Source organism: Lagopus muta, chromosome 1 (assembly GCF_023343835.1).
Source record: "Lagopus muta isolate bLagMut1 chromosome 1, bLagMut1 primary, whole genome shotgun sequence".
NCBI classification, from domain to species: Eukaryota; Metazoa; Chordata; class Aves; order Galliformes; family Phasianidae; genus Lagopus; species Lagopus muta.
In genome coordinates, this window is record NC_064433.1 from 36,201,101 (window position 1) to 36,222,931 (window position 21,831).

Consider the following 21,831-nt stretch of genomic DNA (forward strand, 5'->3'; position numbering starts at 1 on the left):
TGATCACTTTTGAGAAAAAGCAAAGACAGTCTTCCTGTCAGGATCTTGCTGTTTTCCTTAGCATCTTAAGCAGGTTGTCCTCAGCAGTGTCCCAAAAAGAAGGCTTCAGTTCAGTGTACTTGTGTTGTCTATCTGTCTAGCTGAGGACCCCCACAGGCTTGAGCTGGAAAAGAGTTTCATTTATAGGTGTGCTTTGACTATATTTTGAGGACGAAATTTGTTGAGGTAAATTGAAATAATGAGGCCACAGACTTAAAATATGACAATATAATGTATCAGTTTTTACAAGATTTTACTACTTGTTATAGTGCAATCTACTTAAACAATGAGGATTACCAAGTGGATTGTTAAAGAAGCAAATAGAATTAGGTAGACGAAGTAGCTTGTAGACAGATGTAAATGAGAATGATTTTTAAAGGGTTCTACATTTTGCAAAATTAAATGCAGCTTTAATCACTGTACTGCAGGATAGTCTTTTGCACAGTGTTTGTTAGATCAACATAACCAACATAAAACATAGCAAAGTTGTTTGTTACTGCTTCTCCATCTGTTACTCACTGTTAATGTAAAAATGTTGCAGGCTCTTGTGATCTAGACACAGTGACATGCAAATCATGTTTATGTACGTTTTCTTAAGAGATTTATGGTGACCCGTTCACAGTAAGTAGTAGTGATTTCTTTCTGATTTTGCGGTTTTTACAGAAAAGAGTATTGTGGAATAAAAAGCACAGACGATTTGGATTGTTAGCAATCTCTGGGCATATTTCAAGTTAATGCAGAGAAATGAGCAGCCAACTTGTCACAATTAACAGGTGCTGTCCAAATATCTCTGGAAAAAGTCCCATCACTTTTTGTTTTTGTTGCAATATTTTGTTGCAAATATATTTATTGAGCAATATCTGGCTTTAGGCTCAAATACGTTGTGCAACCAAACAAGGCAGAACTAAAATGAATGAACAATTTCAGTCAAATATATGCAGTTCAATTTCAAAGAGTACTTTATTCCTGTAAGGTTTTTTCTTAGTTCAGTAGTTTAGTGCCACTACCAAATAATACATCAAATACATTTCCCCTTAAAGCCAAGCTTAATATACTAGCAAGTGTCTCACTGCATAGCAGACACCATCAGAGTCTGCTTGGCAAATAACTCTGCAATCCTTCCAACAGTTCCCTTTGGACTTCTAATGCAAATTGTTCTGCCACCAACCTGTGATTGCTATTGTCATATTTCAAAATAGAACCTCCTTCTTTGTGTTAATAGCTAATAGGTGAAGCTGAATTCAGAAAGGCAAATGAAACTCTCCATATAATAATTCTTGATCTTTCAATATGGATCCCAAGCAAGGCAGGATAAATTTTGACTCTGAAAAATTGCCTGAATACAAATTTTGGATCTTTTATTTAGATGCCCCATTCACATTGAATTCACTGAGTTGTAAGGCAGGAGATTTATTAATTATAAAACCGTGTGCCTTGAAAGTATTTGGAGATTTGATTCTTCTCTTATGTTGGAATGAAAATGACAAGGCTACATTGATTTCAGTTGGGTTACTTCTGATTACAATTCTGCTCTCCTCTTATCAAGAAGAAGTAGTGCAAAGCAAATAGTCCCAATGACTTAAAGATGGCTTTCTGTTCCTCCTTTCTCTTACTAATTTTTCTTGAGTCTCGGGCTGAATAGAGAGCTGTTTAGGACAGGGCTCAATCCTTTAAATGAATGTCACATTTGCAATACCATGGGTGAAATATTCTCAGCATTGCCCTAATTCCATTCCCACTGAAATTAATGGTAAAAGTCCGACTGATCTATATAGCTCCAAAAATGTCAGTTCTGCTGATCTGATGATTGTTATAACACATAGGAGTAATGAATTACAAAGAAAAAGGATTCTATAATTATGCTTGTATATTCAGCATCATTGGTTCTAGAGAAAATTAAGATTTATTTCTGGATGTGGGTCCAGTATCACTCTTCCTGATTAGTAGTTACAGCTTACTGTTCACATATAATGATTTAATTGTATATGTGACATGTTGACAGTGGATATTTTCCACTGTCCACTGCTGATGATTGTGAGCATTCTATCACTGTTATGTGTGGAAAAAATAAAGGTCTGGGATTTCAGCTGGTGTACATTGATGGGGTTCTACTGATTTCCATCTCCAGGATTTTATGCGTTGCCTAAAATACTATCCCAAAGAGAAGGCAAAACACAGCTGAAGTGAGAACTTGCATGATAGATCTGAAGTATGCTTTTAGGCTGCAATTTTTAACCAATTCTGCATTTGTATCTGGAAGTTAGCTAAGGTGTTGCTGATACATAAGGTGTTTTAAACGTGATTCTCCTCCTACATTTTGATGTTAGCGGCGTGAGATCAAGGGCAAAAAAAAAAGCAGCATCTAATTGTCAGTGTCTGCTAGGTAACATCTGGTAGCCTAAGATTAAGTACAGAAATTCCTAGAAAACTAGCGCACTGGATTTGACAGCCAGAATGTTAGAGGCTGATTTCCGCCTGAACTAAATATTTTTATTCTTTACCCTAAATCTTTGATCAGATACAGCAGTTAGATATAAAAACGTTCAACAAGAACACATAGTAAATTGAAGGAAAGAGAATAGGACCCAGGAGTAGGCATGAAAGACAAACGAGGGAGAGAGAGGCAGGACTACTGTTTCCTCAGCCCTGAAAAGTACGGACATTCAGAAGAATGTTTCCATGAAATATGTTTCTAGTTTTTCCTCTTCTGTCTCGTAAAGCAGAATTCTCCCAGTTATTTTTTGGAGAAAAAGTTATTCAATGTTAATCTGATTTAGATCTCAGCACTGCTCATGTAAGTCAGGATCCATTGATTGGTTCAGTGAACTAGTCAGCTTTATACAGATAAACTGAGAAAGGAATTTTGGTCCCAGTTATAGATCTGAAGTCTTCCTGAAAGTAAGATATATGTTTGGAGGCTTATTTCCCCCTTCCACTTTTGTGACATCTTCACATTTATCAGTAACTCCCTTTTATTAGTTGTGAGTGTTATCGTATTTGGATGGTCGGGTAGTTCATTTCCTTGAAACCAAGCTCAACGCTAGCAGTACTGAGGGAACTAAGATTGCAAAGGGATAAAAGACTTCTTCCTTTAAAATAGTCTTCCTTTCTTAAAAGAAGTCTAATGCAGGGAAGGTCCTACAAGTTTAATCAATACAGTATTACTGAAAACATCTTTCAAAATCCTTCAGCACTTTTCAGTATGTTCTCATTTTTACTGCTGTTCAAGCCATCTATTTCAATATTCAAGTACTAAATTCTAGTAATAAAATAGTTTTGAATTATTTTTTTGGGAAAGATTAAGATTACTCTTTGACAAAACATTATATAATAATCCAAAGCTTGGGATTTTTTTGCTAGATCTTTGATTCTGCTTGTGTAGTAGTTGGAATTTGTTTTCATGGCACAACAGATTTTGGATTTCTTCTTGGTATCTTTTATTAAAAGTACTAAAATAAGTGTCACAAAACCACATTGTCATACATATTTTATTGTCATACATATTTTATTGATAGAGGTGAAAGCATCGTGGGGTATGTGATTAATTTTCATATTAAGTAACACCATGCCAGGGTCTAGAAACTTTCTACTTTCCCCTTGTCAAAGAAAACATTTAAAGGTGACATTAAAATGAGAGAGAAAGGTGGATGTGTAGAAGAGCTGCTTTGAATCTTGAAAGTGGTTTTCATGCCACCTTTTCTCCTTACATACCCTAGGGTTATAGGAAAGTGGCTAAGGCATCTCTCCATACTCCAGCATGCTCCAGTTGATAGAACAGCTTTTGTAGATGCTAGACAAGCAATTTTGTGATGCAGCCAGATAGTTCTGGACATACATGGTTATAAGAAAGCTGCTTTAAGTCACTTTACCACCTTTGGAGCAGTGCTGAGCACAGCTTATATTCAGGCAGCAATGGTTTTAGTGCCCTCTTTCTTTCATGTTCTGTGGATTACGTCTCCTGTTTGCTTTAGTTCTTTTTTATTATTCAATGTAGAGTTGAAGGTATGGCAAGTATTCCTGCCCTTGAGAATTACAGTGAACGAGAATGTTTTCTGTCCCTTTGCAAGCTACCTAAGGCTTAGATATGGATCCCCAGGAGGAACAATGGATTATGTTCCTGCTTGTTCCATCCTTAGAACTAACAAGTAGAGTCTGGATTTTGATTGCAGTTTTAATACTTTGTGGAATGTATTTGATGTAGATGTGTAGAAGCTTCTTCTTATTTTATGTTGAGGGACTGTCCATGATAGGTACTGCAAAAGGAACTACCAATTTGTTAAGACTGGGTCATGGTAACCCTCTCTACACTGGAAGTCATTAGCTTGAATTGTGAATTGGCAGTGTAGTGGAGAGTTCTGGTGGAGTCCTCAGTTTAAAATCAAACTCTGGTATGAGGACACTGACAGTAGAGATCTGTAAAAGCAACGATGTGGAGAGAATGGAATAGGACAGCAGTTCATTGTCTCTTCTGGTGTCAGAGCAGATGAAACCAGCAGACTGACAGATGGTTGAAACAAAGCTACCTTCATACAATAGTTCACTACAGCATGACATTTTTTTATAATGTATTGGAAATGCTCAACATTTATATGGGTTCAGGAAGTGATTAGCCAAATTCATGGAAGATGATTCTGAAAGCAAAGATTAATCTGCTCAGGATTCATTGTGCCATGATTTACTAGATGCTGGCGGAGCATAGTGGGGATGTTTGCCCAGTTTTATACCCTTTCTTGGTGTCTGCTACTGGTTATTATTGAAAACAGAACACTAATAGCTGAGGACTTTCGATTTGACTTATTTCAGTATCTTTGCAAAATCAATGAATCATAGAGTTACGGAATATCCTGATTTGGAAGGGACTCACAAAGATAACCTAGTTCCACACAGGAGCCCCCAAAATCTAAACCCTATGTCTGAGAGCATTGTCTAAATGCTCCTTGAACTCTAGCAGCTTGTGGTTACAACTGCTGCCATGGGGAGCCTGTTCCAGTGCCCAACTTCCCCTGTGGTGATGAAAGTTCTCCTAATCCCCAATCTGACCCTCCACTGATGCGGTTCTTGCTGTTCACTCGGGTGTGTAACTGTCACCAGAGAGCTGCCCCTCTGGTCCCCTCTTCAGGAGCCACCATAAGGCCTCTTCTCAGCTTCCTCTTCTCTGGTACCTCAACCGCTTCTCATACATCTTGCCCTTCAGACCCTTCACCTTCTTCAAAGCCCTCCTTTGGATGCTCTCTGATAGTTTTATGTCCTTATGCTGTGTCACCCAAAACTGCACACTGTAATCGAGGTTTATGCATATTATCACTTTAAGGTTGCTGTTTGTATAGTATGTGTTAGGTACCACTCCTAGGTTGGCGTTATGCATGTGGTCTAAATGTATCTTTATTGAAATAATTAAAATACCTACAATCAAGTTGTGTTTTGTTAAGACTGTGTATTCTTATGTTGTGTTCATTGTATTTTATTACTTGATAAATGTTATACTTATTTTTGTTTTCCATAATATAATGAACATGTTAGATTGGAGGATAATGAATTTTTATAAGTCAGTGATGATCTATATCTAAACCTACCAATGTGTGTTTTGATAGCTAAAAAGATAAAAGGAAAGAAGCATTTAATAAATTTGTAGTTTCTCTGGATGCAAAAAAGCAAAAGTCTGAATGGTAGGCTGGTAAAAAGGTTGATTGCCTGTATCGCATAAATCCTCAAGTGTCCCACTCCTTTTATTTTGCTGTGTAACAGTTCTGAAAACAACTCAGAAGAACCAATACATGCTGCATTTTCTAGCAAATTTAGAGTGCACACGAACATTTGGTGTTAGTTCTTTATCTTGCCCTACTTTTGTTTATTCCTATTTTAGCTTTTTAATTTGGAATTCAACTTCTTCAGCTTTGAAAGGTATTGAATATTTCACTGTGTCTCAGATTACTGTATTTTTAGACAAAATGGAAGCACAGTGTGCTGTAGGTGCAGCCTGTACTGTATTGTCTTTCTTCCAAGTTATTCGCATGACATTGTGAAGACTAGGCACTGCATTTAGAGAGTCAGTGTTCTTTTTTAGCCTTCCTAGCGTGTGATTAAGTGGGAGTTGCTGCCTGTTGTACTATGAGTCGTGTGACAAAAACTAAACCTGTGACAGGTGCTACAGTATGTATATCAGAAAATTTGCTTCCCAAACACTAATTATTCCCAAAGTATTTTACTGCACACAAAGCACAGATAACAGAGTCAGCAAATTTATCTCAGTTTTATCATTGTGTTGTAAATTAGGGTTTGTCTCTTACCATTGTGTAAAGAGAAGATGGTGAAAATTCAAGTGCAGCAAAATCTATTGATCCACCACCTCTGTTACGTGGTGTTTTTTTCCCATTTAATTCTTCCAATCAAAATGCTGGAAATATATGTTATTCAAACAGTCACTGCTGAATTTCACTACTGCAAATGAATGAGCTGTTGTCTAGTGACAGAACAAGGTAGGAAACAGTGTTGTTTCTCCAGGTGACTGTAAAAAAAATAGAAGCATGTTGTGCCTGAATAGCCCAGACTCAACTTGGTGATATGCTTCAACTATTAATTTTGGATGTTAATTTGTTATGATTATAGCTTATCAAACATTATATTTCTGGTTGCTGTGGGAGAAGAATGGACTCTCAGCCACAGGAACTGTTAATAAGTGAAAGCATTCAATTTTTATCCCTCTCAAACCTTCAGTTATATATGCAGTGAAAACATACCTGTGCTTTGTTCCAGCCAGCCCTTTTCCACTGTATCCTTCCACTGTGAAGGCGGAGAACCTTTGTGATAAAATGTTATATCCTACATTACCAACATTAGGTATTTAGATGCTGAAGTACCAGAATCTCTCTATGTAAGAGTTTGCAGTTTTGATGATAACCTGTTGCTCAGTTAAGTCTTTTGCTACAACTCTAGCAATCATCAGAGTGAGCATATTGTTAATACTAGACACAGAATGTCTCCATCTCAAATAGTGATTGGGACTAAGTTTTAGAAGCTTCTCCTTTTCATTGTGACAATTGCCCAGGAATCCATTCTGAGAACAGACAATTATTTAAAAAATGTATTCAAAATTTTTAGTTTATAGAATGACTTACAAAGAAAAAGAAGAACATTGAATGTTGTAAATGAAATTCTTAGCAACAATTTTTGCATTGTAAACTAGCTTAAGAAACTGTTTATTTTCTCCCTTAGGATAAACATATTGTATATTTCTAGTTTTCTGACAAATGAAAACATTAATGTGATTTAACTTATACTAGCAGTGATTCATGGCTCTAGTTGTTTGGCTTGTGTATAGTAATACTGATTTGTATTTTTATTTTGTTTCTGTAGGACTATTTAACCATTCACAAGTATGGCAATGCAGCCAGAAATGATCTCTGGAACACATTGTCAAAGGTAAAATGCTTTAAACTATTGCACTGAGGATGAAGCAGGAATATACTGTGGTATTTCTCTTGGTAAGCTTAGGACTGAATAGAGCATAATGAGATCTTCAGACCCCAGAGCAAATTTAAAAATCGATGCAAAGAAATTCCATTAGAGTTAACAGAACAACACTGGCAACACTGAAATATGCTTTCTTCAGTATTTTAGTTCTTTATTACGTCAGAATATATTTCCTTGCTTGTGCTGTGTCACTGATGTGCAGTAAAAGCTAGTTTGTGGAACCTACTGTCATTGCCTTTAGTGGCAGCAGGGTGAGGCCCATAAGCTGGGAAGTGCATGAAAATGCTGCACCTTGGCATTTACATCAGCTGTGTTTTTTATTTTTGTATGGAATTATGATTGGTGTGAAAGAAAAAATTACTAAAGCTTTAAAGTTTACTCTAAACAGGTAACTATTTACTGTAATATGATGTGTCCTGCAGAGGATTCTAGTTTCTATGTCCATGTTCCTTACACTGCTGCACCCACACTTGGTTTCTAGTCTCAGTTCCAGTATGTATTTAAGGGCAGAGCTTGAATTTCAAAAGAGGGAGCCAACCATGCCTAGATTACTTGCGTACAGAGCTACTCTGGACACCTCAGAAGAGAGACAGAGTGTAAGAGAATGTAGAGGACAGAAAGGAAGTTTGGGCACAAGTGCCAACTCAAGCCGTACATAAACATGGCTGTCTAGTAATTATTGACACCAAAACTAGCATCCAGCTGGAGTTTAAGATATATATGTTTATCTAGATTAGCAGGTATCTATGAGTCTTCCAGCTACCACAAGAGATATCCATAGCTGCTCTGTCTCTACCAGTTCTGTGAAGATGCATTGAATACTGTAGGACATCTCAACTGACATTTGTTAAAAAAGAACAACTAGAGTTCCAAAAGCCTACTCAGTATAATCAGCAATATAATCAGCAAGGTATAGACAGTGATTCAATTGACTAGCCACTAGATGATGAAACTAAACCACTAGGTGCTGTAAGATGAGCCCTGGTATCTTCCTCTGGTAAAGCCTTTGGGGAAATGCTGGGCAATGGGAGGGGAGGGGGATGATCATATTCTTGAAAGAGCAGAAGAACCCACAACTAATAGAACAAAAACAAGACTTCATTCTGGACCCTAAATACTAGGGTTACATTGTATGCTTAATTCTATTGTTAAGCCTAATAATTACTTCTTTCTCACATATATAACCATGTTTGTTGTCAGCCTCTTTTTTTCTAATATTGCTTCTCCAGTTCAGAAGACTTCTTGCTGATTTCTGCTCATATTCATCAGATGTTAATTCGTCTGTGATCAAGGGCTACTCAGCAGTTAGACATATTTCTGTCACTGCATAGCTACTGATGCCTGTCATTCTCATATCCAGACTCATCTCCCATGAAGCTATAGCATCTCTTTTTATTTCAGATGAAAGTCTGACTGTAAACCAACAGTTCATTGACACGCTCTATCAAATATGAACGCATTAATCCTACAGTGTTATGACATACAGTTTTTGAAGGAGCTGGGGATATTGTTGTATGCATGGTCTCACTTTGGACAGGAGGGATAGTATTTTCAAATAAGGGCAGACATTTGATTTTCAGAACAGAGAAGCTCTATATTTTCAGAAAGCAAACACTTTGAAATGTGCCTTACTGCAAATACCCGCACAAATACTGTTAAAAATATGTGTTTTTTTTTTAACATTGTTTGGTCAATAATATCTTCTGGAAATAGACAACCAGTACTTCTGTGGTGCTTGTAAACACCCTATAAAGTGGATTGTTTCTTCCTTTCCAACAAAAGTGCTCTAATGATTTGTAAAAATGTTGACGTTTCTCTATGGAAGATTGCTCAATATTTAAGATACACAGACAGTGTTGGTGTGATTTTGCAGTTTGTGTATATTTACTGATTATGAAGGTGTGTGTGTGTGCATGTGTGATATTTACGAAACCACTGAAATTAATTATATTCATCTAGGATGGAAAAAAAAAAAAAAAAGTTTTACACGTTGGATTCTGGTTCTGCTTCAGCATACCAAAACTTTTCTTTTTTCTTGAAGGCTTTAAAAAGGGTTGGAAAATCTGTAAATATCCAAGAAGTAATGGATCAATGGACGCTACAGATGGGTTATCCTGTTATCACCATCTTGGGAAATGAAACTACGGACAATGTCATAGTAATCTCCCAAGAGCGTTTTGTTTATGATAGTGATACTAAAACCAAGGATTCTGGCCTTGGAGACAACAGGTACTTATATTTCTCAATGAATATTTTTTAAGAGTCTGTAGTTCTTTACGTGCTTTTCGGCGTATTTTTGTAGTTGCCTCTGCAGGAAGCTGTGCTTTGCATGGAATTAGTAGCATGTTGTGGCACTTCCATTTGAATTTTATTGAAGATTAGACTAGTTAAAAGAATTGACCAAAATCATTAGAGTGATAGAACAAGATAAAGCTTTAATGTGTCCATTTGCATTCTGACAGCTCTATTTCTGACTTCTATGCTGTCTTATGTCATGCTTCTGTTTCCTCTTCATCTTTTTTGATTTTGTCACACTTCATGAAATAACTTGGAATATGGTTGGAAGGTCCGATATTTTTTTAAGAATTGCTTGGATTAGACTTCCTCCATGTTTCTAGGTTAAGTAGGAGATGTTACCACATATTGGCTAGGTATATCACTTGACCTGGAAAGCATCAAGAGCTATACTGGACTGCTATACATGACAGGGAGTTCCAGTTGTTCCAATTTTTAAATCAGCAGGTTTGCAGGTCCACTGACCAAAATCAAGAAGCACTGACACATCTCCACCTCTGTCCTTTTTTGACTTCTCATATTGATTCCTTGCCAATCTCAGGTGACTCCGCCCCATTCCTTTGTCCCAGGAACAAACTGATGTTCCTTGATCACACTGGGGAATCCTCATCTTGTTCAAAGCAATTCTGCTGTGATATTTTAGTGCCAAGCAGTTAGAGCTGTTTGTAGGGAATTACAATTCATCCTTAGAAGCTTCCACATTCACTGCTTCTTGTTTAGTGTGAAAGAAGGCATACTCTGAACCTTGAGTTCTCCATGTTTGTCCCATAGATTTAAATCATTAATACTGAATTTTGCTTGATGCATCTGAAGTTTATAGAATATTCCTGGCTAAAAATATAAAATATAATTACATATACTGGGAAATATTTATAACTAACTCATTGTCTTTTTATAAAACAAATACTGTAGAACTCAAACATGACACAATATTTTTTTTTTTTTCCTGGCTGCATTGGAACAATCTAGTATGGTATTAAGTATTTAATTTCTGCACCCATGTATTTCCATATAAAATATTAGTGGATTTATTACTCAGAAAACAGATATTAATATTTTTTGATTGCTTAAAACAGAGATGTTAAGCCTTCTAAGTATTGTGGAGATGTTAAACAGATTTGTCGGGTAGTCAGCATTGATTGTATTAACTGCTACTGTAATTCATGAGTAAAGACTACTGGGCATGAAAACATTTTGTACGGTAGAATATTAGGAGTGAGAAGTAGACTCTTAATAGTTTTATTTTCACACACGACATTAATTCAGAATTCATAGAATCACAGAATTGCAGGGGTTGAAGGCACCTCTAGAGATCATTGAGTGCAATTCCCCGCTAAAGCTGCTTCCCTACAGTGGATTGTACAGGTAAGCATCCAGATGGGTCTTAAACACCTCCAAAGAAAGAGACTCCAGCAACCTGTTCCAGTGCTCAGTCACCCTCACTGTAAAGAAATTCTTCCGTGTATTTGTGTGGATATTCCTATGTTCAAGTTTTTGGTCATTGTACCTTGTCCTGTCACTACACACCACTGAAAACTCTGGCCTCATCAGATTACCCCCCGCACTTTAGATATGTATAAATATTTATCAGATCCCCTCTCAGTTTTCTTTTCTCCATGCTGAACAGACCCAGGTCTCTCAGCCTTTCTTCATATGAGAGATGCTTCAGGCCCTTTATCATTTTTGTGGCCCTCCACTAGACTCCTTCTAGGAGATCCCTATCTTTTTTTGAATTGAGAAGCCCAGAACTCTGCACAGTATTCCAGTAGCCTTACCAGAGCAGAGTAGAGGGGGAGGATCACCTCCCTCCATCTGCTGGCTACACTCTTTTTAATGCACTCCAAGATACCATTGGCCTTTTTGGTCACAATGGGACACTGCTGGCTAATGACCAGCCTGTTATCCACCAGGACCCCTATGTCCTTCTCTGCAGAGTACCTGTCCAGCAAGTCATTCTCTAACCTGTACTGGTGCATGCGGTTGTTCCTCTCTAGGTGCAGAACTCTTCACTTGCTGTTGCTGAACTCATAAGATTCCTCTCTGCTCAACTCTCCAGACTCTTTAGGTCCTGTTGAATAGCAGCACAGCCTGCTGGCATGTCAGCCACCCCTCCCAGCTTTGTATCATCAGCAAAATGGCTGAGAGTGGATTCCATCCCATCATCCAGGTCCTTGATGAAGAAGTTGAACAAGACTGGACCCAGCACCAACCCCTGGGGCACACCACTAGGTACAGGTCTTCAACTAGACTATGCCACTGATCACAACTCTCTGAGCTATGCCAGTCAACTAGCCAGTCAATGGTGACTCAGCAGAACAGGCCCCAATACTGACCCCTGGGGAACACCACTGGTGAGCAGTTGTCAGCTGGATTTAACTCCATGCACTACCACTCTCTGGGCCTGGTCATCCAGCCAGTTCTTCACCCAGCAAAGAGTGAACCTGTCCAAGTCATGGACTGCCAGCTTTTCTAGGAGAATACTGGGGAGGGAAATGTCAAAGGCTTTGCTGAAGTCTAGGTAGCCTGTCACCAACCTATCCTTCCCTAAAAAGGATGTGGCCATCGTGACAGCATTCTAGTCATGCTGTCCCACCATGTCTCCATGATCACAAGATCATGGCTCTGTGATTGCACACATCTCTAAATCTTCCTGTTTATTTCTCATGCTGTGTGCATTAGTATACAGGCACTTTAGGGAAGAGGGTGCAGGTGTCCCTAGAGGGGTACTAGAAGATTTCATGTAGGCATACTCACTCTTGGGGTAGATGGCCTTCTGGCTTTTGTCATTAGAGGCAGCTAAGAAACATTTGTTACTGTTGTCTTGGCTCATTCCTCAGTCTGTTGCAATGGCATTGCTGTTACGTACCCTGCCTCTCAATTCCTTCAGTTTAAAGCACGCTTCACTAAGTTAGTCAGCCCGTTCTCATAAATTGCCTTTTCCCTTCTAGACAGGCTGATTCCATCCTCCCTAACAGTTAATAATCTTCGTAGAAGGTTCCATTATCATAAAACCCCAAACTTTACGATGGCACCAGCCACATAGGTAGGACTTATGTGTATTATGCATCTATTCCTGGCTTCCCTCCTTCTTCCGACTGGTAAAATGGAGGAGAAGATAACCTGGGCTCCAGTGTTTTTCAGTTGCCCTCCCAGGGCCTTATAGTCCTCTTTGATTCTTCTCACATTCTGCCTTCCAGCATTGTTTGTACCTACATGGAACAGCAACAGGGGATAGTAGTCTGTGCTCTTGGTGAACTGTGGCACCCTTTCATCAGTGTTTCGAATCTTGGTTCTGGGAGGCAGTAGACATCTTGAGACTACCTATCAGGCTGGCAGAGGGGAACCTTGGTCAGTTTTAAAAGTGACCCACCACAAGCACCTGGCACTTCTTTTTATGAAACTTCAATCCGTTATTTGGAGATAATGTGGATGGGTAGTGTTCTGCACCAACAGAGAAAAATATGCTGAGTTTCTTAAGTGATTTTGCATAAACATTTTACTATAATTATAAGTTCTAAACAATGTGAAATTCTGTTCAATGTAGAGCACAGAAAAAGAAGGTATCAGAATGGGCTCTGTCAGGAGTTTATTGTCCAAATAGACAATACAGTACATATGTGTATCTTCTTTGGCAAGTCTGTTTACTGTCTTCTTCCTACTGTCTCAGATTTGTTTTTCTCTGTGCTTCCATGGTATTGTAACCTCAAATGAGAGAGGTCCCTAGCCTAGGGAAGGCTTTGCAGATGAAATGTTTACCCCAGAAAGTTAAATGACGGAGCTAGTTTGCTACCTCCCAGTTAGTTATTTGAAAGTCATTTTATGTAAACATAAATAGCAAAGAGTGGGAGCCATATGCTTTTAGCAAAAGATGAAACTTTCCTATTCCATTCATCTTTCAAAAAGTCACTCACCATTTTATATTAAAGTCCTATGACTTAGTTATAAGTAAGAGTCTAAGGTGTTAGAAAAATGAGCTTACCATTCACTGCTGTGCATGAGATTTGATATGCACAATGCCCTCATGTCATTAAATGTCCTTTCCTGCCATCGAATTAAGTAGAAAAGCAAGATTGACAGACTGAAAATAAATTTAATCTTTCTGTCAGCAGTTCTTTTTGTTGTTGTTGGTTTTTTTTTTGTTTTTGTTTTTGTTTTTCATTGAAAAAGTCACTTTTTTTCAATTCTTGTGAAAGTGGTAGATAGGGAAAATCACACTAATGGGATGTCATTTGATAATTCATGATATATTGCTCCCGTTGTTTTTTTGACTTTGCAAGAACTGGATCTTGTGTGAAATGATAAAAGGGGCTAGTTTTTCTGCAAAGACACAATGTGGGGCAATAACTGGAATTGAAAAAAGACTCTGATGGACACTTGGAGCAGTGTCCTAAGTCTGCTGGTCATTATGGCCAGGGAATTGCAAGGGTTTGTTGGAACCAGATAGCTCAGATAGGTCTTATGGGAGGCACAGAAATGTACATAACATGAGGCTGAAGGCTTGGGGGTTATGTGTCAGTAGCCTATCTCTTAGTGCAGTAAAGTCAGTGTTCAGACTCCTTGTGTGACCCATGAATTCAGCCTTAGATGGATGGCTTCCTGGGAAACCATAATAGTCACTACAAACAGTGGGGAGCAGATTGCATTTATGCCATATTTGGGGCCCTGCTCTTGCAGAGCATGTGACATTGACTTTGTTAGGATAGTTTGTCTCTCAATTAATCATGATTATAATTTTAAACACTGTAAATAGTAGGACTGTACAAAACACAGCAAAATGTACTGGTTCAAGCCTTTCCAGGAGTTTATCATCTAAATACACAACACAGTATGTACTGGAAGGCTCAAGGGAAGGCTCTTAAAGCATATATCTGCCTCACAGTCAGAAATTATCCAGAGGTGGGGCTGTAGTTTAGCATGGCACAGCAATAAACGAGTGCATTAAAAAGAGCATGGACAGCAGATGGAGGGAGGTGATCCTCCCCCTCTCCTTGCCCTGATGAGGTTACATTTAACTGTGTCCGGTTCTGGGTTCCCCAGTTCGAAAATGACAGGAATCTTCTAGAAGGAGTCCAGCAGATGGCAACAAAGATGATAAAGGGCCTGGAACGTCTCTGATGTGAGGAAAGGCTGGGTCTGATACCTGGATCTGTTCAGCATAGAGAAAAGAAGACTGAGAGGGGATCTGATAAATGTTTATAAATAATTAAAGGAGGGAGGGAGGTAAATAGATGAGGCCAGGCTCTTCTTGATGATGCGTGGCAATAGGACAAGTTGTTGTGGCCTAAAGCTTGAACATAGGAAGTTTTGTACTAAAATACAGAACTTCTTTACAGTCATGGTAACGGAGCACTGGAACAGGCTGCTCAGAGAGGTTTGGGAGGGACTGGGGACAGGGTCTGCACCAGAGGGTGGTGAGCATGGCCCTAAGGTGCTGGAGTTCAAGGAGTATTTGGAGAACACTTCTTGGCATAGGATTTGAATTTTGGGAGATCCTGTGTGAAGCCTGAAATTGGACTCAATGATCCTTGTGGATCCCTTCCAACTCAGGTTATTCTGTGACTCCGATTCTCTGAAAGAGTTGGTTTAGAGTAGATTTTTCAGAGGGATTTGCATAAGAAATGGAAATAAAGAGGTACATGAAATTCAGAATTATATAACTTCTATAAAATCTCTGTGCTTCTATGCATGCTATATATTTATGCAGCAGTTAACTATTAAAATGAAATTCAAAGTAGCACATTCCATTTTTTTCCCTAAAATCTTACAGAGGCATGCTCACAAGCAGGCATTTTTTTCTGAATGAGAAATAGTTAAAATAAAAACTGTTGATACCTTTGACAGTGTCTTACCTCTAATCCATTACTATAAGTGTCTTTAATTTTACTGTGGAAGAGAATGAATAATTATAGTTAATTTTAAAAATAGTTGATTTTTCCACATTGTGTATAATTGAAATTGTCATTTCTCTGAAACTGCAAAAAAGTATGCCTCAAGATACACACATATGTATCTACTGTGATTTATTTGTATGCCTAGAATTGACTGTATGGCATTCCAAGCACTAATGCTTAGCTTGGAATTACAGAAGGTACACAGTTTCAGTTTTTGCAAAGTGGGCATATATTTTTCTTGACAGTCATACCTTTACATCATAAGCATTTTTATTTTGTGAAGAAAAAAGCTAATAATGACAGACACCATTTCTAGGAATAACATTACTCAGCAGGGGCAAAGTCAGTGAGCTTTATTTTAAACATCAAAGTCTGCAGTAGAACAGTTCAGTTGCAATTTCATTTTATCCAGGCAAAAATTTAAAATTCCAGTAACAGATATGTAGTTCATATTCTTCTCCTGAGTAACAATCCTTTTGATATGTGGAGGTTCCATCCTGCACTCATGTAAACCTCTCTGAGAATGGATTATTCACTTACATCATTTGAGGCTACAGGGGATGAGGTGATATTCCATCTGACAGGGTTCAGTGGTTTTCCCTCCTGACAGACAAAGTTATGATTTTAAGGCACCAGACTCATCCATCATTACAAGAATGGCTCACAGATATGACAAGAAATCTTATGAAAAATAATCTGTGGTCTTGACAATGAACTAATCAGCTTTGATGAAATCCATAAGCCATTTATACGCTGTATTGAAGGGTAGACAAGAGCTTTTTGGTTATGAATATGTTTTGTATTTTAAAAATATGAAGAGCTTGTCTCTTCAAAAGAAGAGAAATAACTTTTTCAATATTATCATTATAATTAAGTTCACATTACTGAGCTAATATTAACTTGTATAGAGTTCTTATCATGCACACTACTTCTGTAGCCAAGTTGTTTGTTCGAGATAAGGTACCAAGGGGAAATGTCTTGCTACACACTGAATAGAGCTAGCTGTGAGGAAAGAGGAAAAAGAAAAAGGTACAAACTGGGATATGGACAACATATTCATATGTGCTGAAGTGCAGTAATCCTTGGTGCCTTTCTCCACGTGGGTGGTCAAGGGAAAATTTAGTGGAATGTCCCCTGGAGAGGGACATGACCAACAAAACTGGACTCCTGCATCTTGCACCATGTAGTAATAACAAATGAAAGGAATTACAACTGGCAGCAGAGATGCTTAGCAGTCACTCGAAGATGAATGACAAACTGCAGAATTATTTCCCTTCAATTCTCTTCTGAATTTCTTACACAAAGCTCATATATGCAGGCTTTGCAGAAAAAGTCTGTGCTTGTCCCTTTACAGGTGATTATTTGAATAGTGAAAGCCTAGCTGTGTTTAGATATTGCTGTGAGTATTCTTACTTGTTGGCATAACATTATAATGAACAGAAATGGGAAAAATACACTGTCCACTTATCATTTGAGGGGTTGGTTAAACATAAATATCTTACAGCAATCATGGAATAATGTATCATATGTAGTATTTATAATGTGATTAAAAAGGAACAGAAATACGGACCATATTGTTTTATAAGCAGAGGATTTATTTACCAAATATTTTCTTATAGTATAGACTTCCCATCTCGGGGAAATATTCTCTAATCTTCCATTTTCTCATGTTCTTTGAGTGTTTTCTTGTTGAGCCTTTCCTTTTTGCTACACCTGAAAGAATAAGCTTACATCAGCATTTATGCTAGAAACCACTTGTGTGTTGCTATCTAGGGAGTAGATGTGGTACTCTGGGTCATCTTGTCTAACCTGAATGTCTCTTTATCAGCTATGGTAACAATGAAGGGAATGGGGCTCTGGGAGAAGAAGGTACTTTATGTAGTAGAGACAGAGGAAATTGAATGATCAAAAACAATTAAAAATCAACAGGCCTTAGTGAAGCACAGCACTGTGTGTGAACACAGCCAGATACTGATTTAACCAATTTTTTTTATGGTCAAGCAGGTACTTGAAAATATTTATTCTTACAGAAGAATGAAAAAGCATGGGGAGATACTTCTTTTTCTGTGTACTCTAGTGTAGGGTACGACTCTATGACACTAGCAGATTTTATCCTTCAGTATGTTTAGGGACCTTAATCCCAGCAGCCTGACAGAGCAGAGTGCTTGCAGAGTCCTTCTCAAAATCAGCAGACGTAGCTTCTGTGAGGGACCCAGAGGAACCCTGCCTGCCTCAGGTACCTGTGGAAGCATTGTTCTTACTGTTGGATGATTGCAGTTGCTAGCCCAATACTTGTAGCTCACATTTAGCCTGCTGCAAAATTTCATTTATTTATTTATTTGTTTGTTTATTTATTTTCGTTTGGAAGACAGTGAAGTCTCGTGTCTTGACCCTTTGTTTCTGGAAGCCTCTTCTCATTGTAGCAGTATTATTAAATCAGAATAGAGAGCGCTTTTAAGATTTGTTCATGCATTTTTGTGTGCTGATGTATCTTAAGGAAGATTTTGCTGCTAGCAAAGATCTTAGAAATGCCAATTTTAATTTAACACTTTATTTCCAAAACTATTTCACAGCTTCTGTTTATGAGAAACACTTTCATTAGGCAAACATCCAAGCTGCTCTAATGCGCAGGATATAGGCAGCATTCAGTGTTATAATTTGCTGAATGCTAGAAAAGATAAAAATGGGATACTGTGTCATTGCTTCCTTTGTGGTGGCAACACTTGTATCCTGGCAGAAGTTAGGCTGACAATGAAAAGCTGCTGGTGTATTTTATTATCACTGCGGACTATGTCCCTTTCCTCATCTTATTTGCTTATATTGACTCTTGGGAATTGCTAGATACCCAAACAAGTTAATTAACACACATTAATTAGATCAGTTTCATGGTGAGAAAAGGAGTATGTACTTGAGTGCAAGCAATGTATTCTAATTCAGAGCAAGATGAGGAGGTGAATCGAAGAATTGGGGTGACAGTGTTAGTGGAAAGCTGCCCAACATTCAAGAAGAAAAGGGAATACAGTGTGGCAAGGCAAGGCACAGCCTGGAGCATTAAAATGGTGGAGCTGCACTAGGCAAATGCAGAGAACCAGGGAAATGAAGGCAGTCAAGATAGCGGCTTACTGAAGTAAAGAAAGGTTGAGGAAAGCACTGACGGCAGTTGGATGACAGAAGGGTAATGGGAATGATGAAGGTGGATGAATGTCATATGTTTTTGGGTTTGATGAAATAACTTGTATGCTTCATTTTTTACGACTTCTTCCTGTTGCAGTCTTAAGGGGAAAAAAATCTCTTATTGGGAACTTATCTTTGCATTTGAGACTTTGGGGTCAATAATAGAATCTCAGATTTTATTGAGAAGATATTTTGGTTGGAGGCTGTTAGGGAAATTTACCGAGGAAGCAGAAGCTGCCATAGGAATTATATTTTAATCTTGGTTAAAGTCGTAATGTTCTGGGGAAAAATCAAAATCAGACATTTGAATACACTAAAAAATGCTTGGATCTGAGTTTCTGAAAACGTGTTCGAGGACGATAGACATAGATACAATGCTACTCATATTCCTGTAGCTGACAAGGGTATCACAGGCAGTACTAGTTCGTACTCATCCCATAAAACATCCTTCCGCTCATCATAATGTTCAGATGTCTCAGATCTGCGCTCTGTATGCTCTTGAGTAAAGTACAGCACAGAGACAGCGGGTTGCGTGGTCAGCACCACGTGTGCAATTCTGCAAGGGCATTTTACACTGGAGCAAGACCTTACACAGCGTGCTGCAGAGAGAGATGAAGAGCTTTTACTGGAGAGTAAAGAGGCAGCTGTTGGAGTACACACTTAAAACTCCTTAAAACCAGCTTCTTTCTATCTCTGACTCAGCACCCAAAATTGCTTGTCACTTTCAAAAATGAAGTCTTTTGTGTTCTGATGTAAAAAGGTTATGGAGGGAGAAAAAAGAATTTGTAGTATTTGTTCTTTGCCCACAGCATTTTTCTAAATTCAGTAAGGTACTGTACTTGTGCTGACACTGAAATGAGTCAGTTTTAAAGAGCCCCTTAACATTTATAACCATTTTGTTTGTAATTTGTTTTGGTATGAAACGTTAAGCTAAAACTACACCAAAGTTTGTAAAGGTTCAGCAAGAAGATTGTCCCCCCTCTACTCTGTCCTCATGAGGCCTTATCTGCAGTACTGCATCCAAGCCTGGGCCCCCAGCACAAGAAGGATGTGGAGTTGTCGGAGAGGGTCCAGAGGAGGACCACAAAGATGATCAAAGGGCCAGAGTACCTCTCCTATGCAGACAGATTGAGGGAGTTGAGCTTGTTCTGCCTGGAGAAGGCTCTGGGGAGATCTCACTGTGGCCATCTAGTACTAGTGGAGAGACTGACACAGTCTGCTAGTGATAGGTTTAGGGGAAATGGTTTTAAACTAGAAGAGAGGAGATCTAGGTTAAATGTTAGGTGGAAACGTTTTACTCAGTGTGGTGAGATACTGGCATAGGCTGTCCAGGGAAGCTATGGATGCCCCATCCCTGGAGACACTCAAGGCCAGGATGAATGGGGCCCTGGGCAGCCTGGTCCAGTGGGTGTCAAACAATCTATGGCAAGGGGTTGGAACTGGATGGTCTTTAAGATCCTTTCCAAACCAGGCCAACTGGTGATTCTTTGATTCAATAATTGTAATTATAAGATAGTAGTATATTATTTTCAGACAACATAATTATTTTCAGATTGAATAATTTAATTGAAAGAAACTCATTTAAATTACCTTGGCCCTTAAATAGTTATCAAGGGAGAGTAGGGTTTATCTAGGGTGGCCAAAGACACACAGCTGTTTTCTAACAGAGTACATGTGCTTTCATCACAAGATGATCTCAAAGCAGAGAGGCGCACATGAGTTCTTTCATGATAGTGCTAAGGGCACTGAAACATTTATGTGTGGGAATTACTGGTTTCACTGCACTAATAAGGGAAGTGTATTTGGCTTAAATATGCTGAAGAATGTAGACTGTTTTCCCTGTTCCAAATGTAGTACTTACTTATAGCTGAAAAGTATTCCATAGATTCTTGTAAAATCCAGAAATAATTATGTCTATGGCAATGTGAAGGAGAACCACAAAATCTCCATCTCTAATATGTTGCTGTTAAACATAGTAATGACTGCTCTGTCTACAGATTAATTCTAGTGTCGATGATAGTATTAAAATGCATGATCTGTTTGGTGCTTTCAGAAATAGCATATTGACACTGAAAATCATTTTCCTTCCATATTTTTGTATTTAGAAATACAGGGGAAAAAAAAAAGCACACAATCCATTATCTATCATAGAAATAGTTTCTCTTAGAAACAACAATCAAGCCTTATTTTACATTATACCAATATGATTGCATTTTTAAACATGAATTTCTAAATGAAATCATACATAATAGAAGAATATATAAAATTAGCAGCTGGATTGAGGCAGAACTGCAAATAAAGAGGCTCACCATCAGAAAGTGCTAGCATCTTTCAAGACTAGAATATAAACTTCTTATTCATCCTGTCATGCAATTTTAAGTATTTCTCCAGCTTACAAATATGATCCATAGTCACTATCGTGCATGGAGATAAGTATAATTTATATTCAAATGATAACAGGCCCACATTTTTGAATACCTTCCAAATCCTCAAGTTTTACTTCCATCTGAAATGGAAAAAGTAGTTGGACCCAGTACTGATTTCTGGTCATCTGTGAAGCATCAATGAATTCCACATCTAATAAAATTCATAGCTCGTGGTACTCTGCAAAAACTGAGGTCTGTAACTTTTCTGAACTCAGAAAGTGGGTGAGTCCACTGAGATCCTTCAGTCCTATGATTTGCAGCAAGTATCCTTTGCTTTTGTTAAGGAGGTGGAATTGCGTCTGCCTAGCATTGGCCAGGATAATTTTGGAATGAACTCTTCCCCAATCTTTTTATTGCAATCTTTTTCTAATTCAAAAAGAATCCCAAACTTAGCACCATGTTTTCCCAATTTTTTTCAAGTCCATAAAATTATTGATATGTATCCCACAGTTAATGTGGCACCATTACCATGTCCTGGTGTCTTCATTTCCTCATTGATGTCATTTTAAACAGAAGCTTTTCATCCACTGGTATTA

General features: G+C 38.2%; 1 protein-coding gene across 1 annotated transcript in view; it reads left to right on the top strand.

Annotated features, from left to right (window-relative positions):
• Nucleotides 1-21,831, top strand: part of TRHDE (thyrotropin releasing hormone degrading enzyme) — a 214,923-nt gene that overhangs the window by 126,952 nt on the left and 66,140 nt on the right. Inside the window, exons 8-9 of the mRNA XM_048941084.1 lie at nt 7,393-7,458; nt 9,551-9,738. Of these exons, the coding sequence (XP_048797041.1) occupies nt 7,393-7,458; nt 9,551-9,738 (254 nt within the window). The remainder of the gene's footprint in view (nt 1-7,392; nt 7,459-9,550; nt 9,739-21,831) is intronic.